Consider the following 6436-nt stretch of genomic DNA (forward strand, 5'->3'; position numbering starts at 1 on the left):
GGGATGAAGAAAACCCTGTGAATGTTGTAAAACTGCTTTACCCTACGAGCTGTCTCCAAACCCGCCAKTATTTTTAAATGTTTGCAGTTCAATTTGGAGGCAATTCTTTTTTTGTTGGTTTTTTTTTGTGCCAGACATCAGTAATTGCACCATAATCATCTTGGGTTTGCTGCTCTTTTTGCCAGTGYTGCTTTTGCCAATCAAGGGCAGCAGCTCAATAAAACCAGCAGCTTTTTGAAGTACCCAGAGCCTTTGCAGCACCATCCTCTGCTGCTGCCAGCTTTGGTTGGTTTGGTTTGTTTTTTTTAAATAGCATTATTCTATAAAAACACCTGCTGTTAATATTCCACTGGAGCTCCAAGARGCTCAGCTTGGGGCAAAGGCACAATTAAAACACCGTGATTTCCTACAGGACTCTGCATTCGTGGGTTGTGGAACAATAGAAATGTACAGCACCAATCCTCGGGTGGGAGGGGATGAGTCCTTAGAGAGCCTCTGCAGGGGCTCGTGAGTCTTTCACCTTTCCCCAGCAATTGCTTTTGGATCTTTGCTCTCCAGCTTCCCCTTCTCTGGAATGCTCCTGCTTCCTATCAGCTGACCATGGGCTCCACGTCCGTCTCTCTGTCCAAATCGTCCTGRATTTCATCTGTGTTTCCTGAGTCACTGCTGGCTACGGAGCTGGGAGATGGAGTATTCCTGCAGGGAAAAGCGGGGCCAAAAAATTAAATATCAGTGACAGGGGGAAGAACAAGAAACAATCCTAAAAACAATCACTTTCCCTTCACAACACTATTTTAAAAGCCCTTAATTAACATTAAACATTGGCGCTCCCCCRAGCTATTAAAAAACCCYTTTATTAACATTACATATCGGCACTTCCCCGAGTTGTTAAAAAACCCCTTTATTAACATTAAACATTGGCACTCCCCCAAGCTATTTAAAACTCCTTTTATTAACATTAAATATTGTGTTTACAGTAAATATCAGCAGTAAAATCAAGCTGTCACCTCAGCCATCCCCTACACAAACACTGAGGTTGTCCCACGTTTACTGATGGGGAAATRGAGAGCAAAGTCTCTCACAGAGACTTTCAGCGTCCCTAATACCCAGAGCCCTGAAAATTGAAAGTTTATCATCTTGTTCTACTGGGGTTGAGCAAGAGATAAGAGAAATCCCTCATAGTGTAAGGTTCTTAAGACATGAGAAGATTAAAAAACAACTTCTTCGTGTAAGTCCAGAGTTGAGATTTAATTTGGGGGTTTAAGAGTTCTAAATCGGTGATGTTAAAGCCTCAAGGTCCAGCTGGGTTGGAGCTCCCTGGTTTTAGGAGCAGCTGTTGAATGCTCAGAGCTGTTCCAGGTGTAGGGCCCTGCCCCAGGTCCCGTTCACAGCTGATCCCGGGCTCACCAAAGGACAAAGCCATCGAGGGACAGCGCTGCCTTTAGCCCAGGCTGGTAGGGACCAGGAGGGGATGGGCTCTGAGGCAGGAGGGGATGGATCCTGGGCCAGGAGGGGATGGGCTCTGGGCCAGGAGGGGATGGGCTCTGTGCCAAAAGGGGATGGGCTCTGGGGCAGGAGCAGCTCCTGGGGCAGGAGGGGATGGATCCCGGGCCAGGAGGGGCTCCTGAGGCAGGAGGGGATGGGTTCCTGGGCCAGAAAATCCCATTACCTGTCAGCTGAGCCCTTGATGAGCCTCCTGCACGTCTCCATCTGCACGTCCAGCCCCCTCTTCATGCTGCACATCTCCATGTACTCGTGCAGGTGCCGGTTCATGTCGCTCTTGGCTGTGGCCAACTCCAGCTGGGGCAAAGAAGGGCAGAGATCCAGCCTCAGGGGAGGGGCAATCCCAGTTTCTCTGCCCTTCCAGGAGGTGCAATCCCAGTTTCCCTTAACTTCCAGGAGGTGCAATCCCAGTTTCCCCACCCTCCCCACACTGGTGGGACCCCACAGCTGCCCAGAGCCCACCCAAACACCCCACAGTGCCCATTTAATCTCACTGCTCCTCGCTGCCAATGCATTCATCAGCTCAGGAGGGGCAATCAGAGCTGCACAGAGCTGGTTAACCCTGTGATGTTTTAGGATTTCACCTTCTCCATTTCCATGTCTCTGTACCCCTGGGATTCTCCAGTGTTTAACTCCACACTCCACAGACAGTGCTGGGCTCCTGCTCTCCCATTTTTACACAAAACAATTCCTCTGCAGCCCCAAACTCAAGGACACCTCCCAGTGCCAGGCCCCAAGAGATGGAAAAAACAGAGAATTGGGGGAGCCAACTTGGAGTGAATGACTGCATTGGCTGCAGCTGCAATTGGAGGATTCAGCCCCGATGTGCAAATGGACAAAAGTGAGAAAGGGTGAAAAACCCGTGAGCCATTGTCCATTGTGGCTGCAGCCCCGGGCTGGGCTGGGACTGCCCTGGATGCACCTGAAGGCCCTGCCATGAACAGAACTGCTTTGGATTCTCTCAATTCTGTCCAGCCTCTGTTTTGGGTAAGCCAGATTTAGGCATCACCTAAAGGAGGGGATTTTCCTGCTCCTGGCACCTTGTTTGTCAACAGGCAGGAATTAATGGAGCAGTTCGAGGTAGGGCAGAGATTTTGAGAAGCTCCAGCTGCTGTTTCTGGCAACCTGTGAGGCCCCATCTCGGGAAGCATTTCCCAGTGTGAGGGTGCATGTGCAGAACAAAGGGGAAGAAAGCAATAACAGTGTTTTTTATTCCCTTTGGCCTGCAGCTTTCCTCTCCACGAGACCCAGATTTATGCTCAGTGCTGGAGCACGGAGCATTAATAGCACAGAGAATGGCACAGAGGACAATCCCCAGGGCACATCACAGGGAAATGCCTTTGCATTCTCCTTCCCTCTGGGACATCCCAGAGCCGAGCACTGTGACTGTGTCCATCCATCAGGAACAATTCCCCTTCCTCACCTCRATCTGCCCTATTGTCTCCTGGTATTCCTTGTCTCTCGTTTTGAAGAAGGACTCTGTTTCRTGGATCAAGTTTCCCAGGTTTTCTTCCTGCAGGGGAAAGGAAGACACAAAGAATTAGCAGGGAACTGAAAGAGTTCAAAAGCAGATGGAAGGTTTTATTTAACCTCTCCCAGAAATGGAGGTTATTTTGTTCCTTCATGCACTGATTTTTTAAAGGCATTTTTACACAGGCAAAGGAAGATTCTTCTGCAGACTGGAACAGCAGGAAAACACATTTCTGTGCCATGAGCACAGCCCTGGACACACAAAGGAGAAATTTGATCAAAGCTCCAGCAGTTAAGCCCCTGCACCTGATGCATTCCAAAGCACCAAAMCTGTGGATTTTCCTGAGCCTTTCACAGCCTGACCACACTTGGCCAGACTGCTGTTGCTCTCCAGCTATGAAACTGTGAATTTTCCCTGCACTGACCACACTGCTACTCCCAGCTCTGCTGGAATTCTCGTTTTCCTGTTCCATCTCACTGCTCTCCAGCACCTCCCGTGCACGCACTGATTCCCACTGGAATTCCTTACTGCACTGCTGGATCCAGCAGGAACAAACGCTGCCCCAAAGGAAAGCTCCTGCTTTGGACTGACAGCACAGCCTGGGCTCSCAAGCACACAGAGCTGCTTTGTGCTGCACCAAAAGGCACCACAACCTCACTGTTCCCTCTTTCAGGCTTTCAACCACCTCTGTTTTCCATTAAAAAATGATCATTAAATTAACACAACTGCACCAACCGGCGTTAATTGGGTTTCCATGCTCTGGCCACATCTGTGGCAGATTTATAGGGCTCACTCCTGGTACCCACAGCCGGCTGTGCAGCCTGGAGTTACAAGAATCATCCCACTGATCCTTTTATATGCAGAAGAGCTTTAGGGAGGAAGGTCACAAAAGAAGGTGGCGAGGGCAGCGTGTAAGAACTTGAAAGGAATAAAACCCACGGAAGGAAGATTCCGGCATGTAAAGCACATGTTAAAGAGCAGGCACAGCCGGAGCAGGCTTTATTCTGCACCTCCATCTACAAGCCAAATCTACCCTTTCCTTGTATAATTTTCATTTAGAAGGATTTAAGCTTCTTAAAATCTTTAGAGTTTCCTCACGCGGGGCCCGGGCTCGGGAGCTGTGGCTGCGATGGCAGCGCTCAGGCAGGCACGCCCAGCGTATGCAAATCAGGCTGTGCCGTATGCAAATCAGGCTGTCATTAATTCCAGCGAGCTCCTCGTTATCACTCTGCCACTCTGCTGCTCCTCCTTATCACTGCCACTCTGCTGCTCCTGTTATCCCTCTGCTGCTCCTCGTTATCCCTCTCCTGCTCCTCATCATCCCTCTGCCACCCTCATTATCCCTCTGCCACTCTGCTGCTCCTCTCTGCCACTCTGCTGCTCCTCTCTGCCACTCTCCTGCTCCTTGTCATCCCTCTGCCACCCTCGTTATCCCTCTGCCACTCTCCAGCTCCTCGTTATCCCTCTGCCACTCTCCAGCTCTGCGGTTTCTGCAGCCCCAGCACTTCCCAGTAATCCCCACAGCCTGGAGGGCTCCACAAGGATGATCCCCAAATGGGGAGATGGGACACGAACACCCCTTGGCAGCTGGCACAAGGCAATATTCCCAAGGCTGTTGCCTCAGCATGCTCCCTCTCTGGGGAGGCAGCGGGATTGTTTGGGATTATTTGGGATTATTTCCCACTCTCSCTGCTGTGCTGCTCAGTGATGAAGTACCAGCCATTCCCAGCTCACTCCAGGCTGCTTTAGGAAGGCTCAGGAGTGGCTGGGCGAGGCTGTTTTTCCCTGGGATCTTAGGGATTCAAAGGAAGCTGTTCCTTATCCAGCRCTGCCAGCAGATCCCCACTGACTGGGCAGAGGGAAGCACGAGATTCCCRGGTTCAGAGGATCCCTGGGGCTTTCTGTGGTCCTGCAGCCACAGGTTCTTGATTTGGGATGGGATTGACATCCTTTAACATCTTCCACAGAGCGTACCGAAGCTGCTTTGCTCCCCACAGAGCCACTGTGAGGTCACTCAGAGGTGACTTTATCACTCTACAACTGCCTGAAAGGTGGGGTCGGTCTCTTTCTTCAGGCAAAAACTGGCAGAACGAGAGGGCTCAGCCTTAAGCTGCACCAAGGGAAATATAGGCTCGATATTAGAAAAAAGTTCTTTACAGAAAGTGTGATAAAGCACTGGAATGGTCTGCCTGGGGAGGTGTGGAGTCACCATCCCTGGATGTGGTTAAAGGGAGATTGTATGTGGCCTTTGGTGCCGTGGTTTAGTTGAGGTGTTGGGCGTGGGTTGGACTCGGAGATCTTGAAGGTCTCTCCCAACCCTGGTGATTCTGTGATTAATGCTAATGCAGAGACAAAGTGAGGTGCTGTGTGGAAGATCACAGAATCCTGACAGGTTTGGGTGGGATGGACCATAAAGCCCATCCAGTGCCAGCCCTGCCATGGGCAGGGACACCTCCACTATCCCAGGATGCTCCAAACCCTGTCCAGCCTCACCTGGGACACTTCCAGGAACCCACAGCTCCTCTGGGCACCCTGTGCCAGGGCCTCCCCATCCTCCCAGGGAAGGATTTTTTCCTCAAATCCAACCTAACCCTACTCCCTGCCAGCCCAGAACTTCAGAGAAAGAGAGACAGATSCCCCGATGCTCTGGAACAGACACCCCGAATCTTCTGCCTCTCACTTGGTACTTCTAAATATTCAGTTTGAAGGAGCCAGGGAAATAAAGTCTGGCCAATAAACTGATTGCACAGGCTGAAAATCAGCCACGGAGAGGAACCCTAAGAGGATTTTCAAATCAAAGCAGGTTTGCATGGCAGATCACCAGTCAGACACCCACAGGCTCAAGTGGCCAAAAGAGTGACTGAGGGAGAGTTTCTGCAGAGAAGAGTTGGACAAAAGAGTGGAAATAAACTCACCTCTCCTTGGAGATCAATGGAGGGATTGCAGTTGGTGAAGTCTTCCCAAAGCAGCAGCGTTTCCTCGTTCTCCTCCCACGTTAAACTGTCACAGTCGTCATCGAAATCAAACGTCTCGCGGCTGAACAGAGAGAACAGAGCGGGCATTAACAAACCCGCTCCGGCCCCGCTGCCTCGGCCCTTAATTAATTGTCTAGAAAAATGGGCTATGAGAGCTGCCCGAGGGGGACAATGCAGCGGCTGGAAATCCTCACAGCTCTTGCAAACAGCCACTGCTGCCACCCCAGCCCGTCTCTGCTGGGCTCTCTGCCACCCCACAGCCGAATAAAGGATCCTTGTTGGAGCTGCYGCTGCACACAGGGGCCGGCTCTGCCCTCCAGATGGAGCTGCTCAGGAGCTCTCCCCGCTCCCAAAGCCACGCGGGTGTCTGGAGCCGGGCCCTCCTCCGCCGGCACAGGAGCCCAAACAAACGCGGGGGAGGTTACCGGGAACTGAATCCTGATTTCATGGGGGAGTTCAGCCAGCGGCTGCCGGCAGCCCTGGGAAC

General features: G+C 51.4%; 1 protein-coding gene across 1 annotated transcript in view; it reads right to left on the reverse strand.

The window, feature by feature from the left end:
- Window positions 1–295: 295 nt before the first annotated feature.
- The window catches only part of IFFO2 (intermediate filament family orphan 2), a 43550-nt gene continuing 37409 nt past the window's right edge, over window positions 296–6436 (reverse strand). The window contains exons 6-9 of the mRNA XM_057386790.1: window positions 5890–6010; window positions 2927–3016; window positions 1670–1800; window positions 296–696 (exon numbers count right to left, since the gene is read on the reverse strand). Coding sequence (XP_057242773.1) covers window positions 591–696; window positions 1670–1800; window positions 2927–3016; window positions 5890–6010 — 448 coding nt within the window. The 3' untranslated portion in view covers window positions 296–590. The remainder of the gene's footprint in view (window positions 697–1669; window positions 1801–2926; window positions 3017–5889; window positions 6011–6436) is intronic.

This window comes from Malurus melanocephalus, unplaced genomic scaffold, assembly GCF_030028575.1.
Source record: "Malurus melanocephalus ecotype Western Australia unplaced genomic scaffold, MMel_1.1 scaffold_1053, whole genome shotgun sequence".
NCBI classification, from domain to species: domain Eukaryota; kingdom Metazoa; phylum Chordata; class Aves; order Passeriformes; family Maluridae; genus Malurus; species Malurus melanocephalus.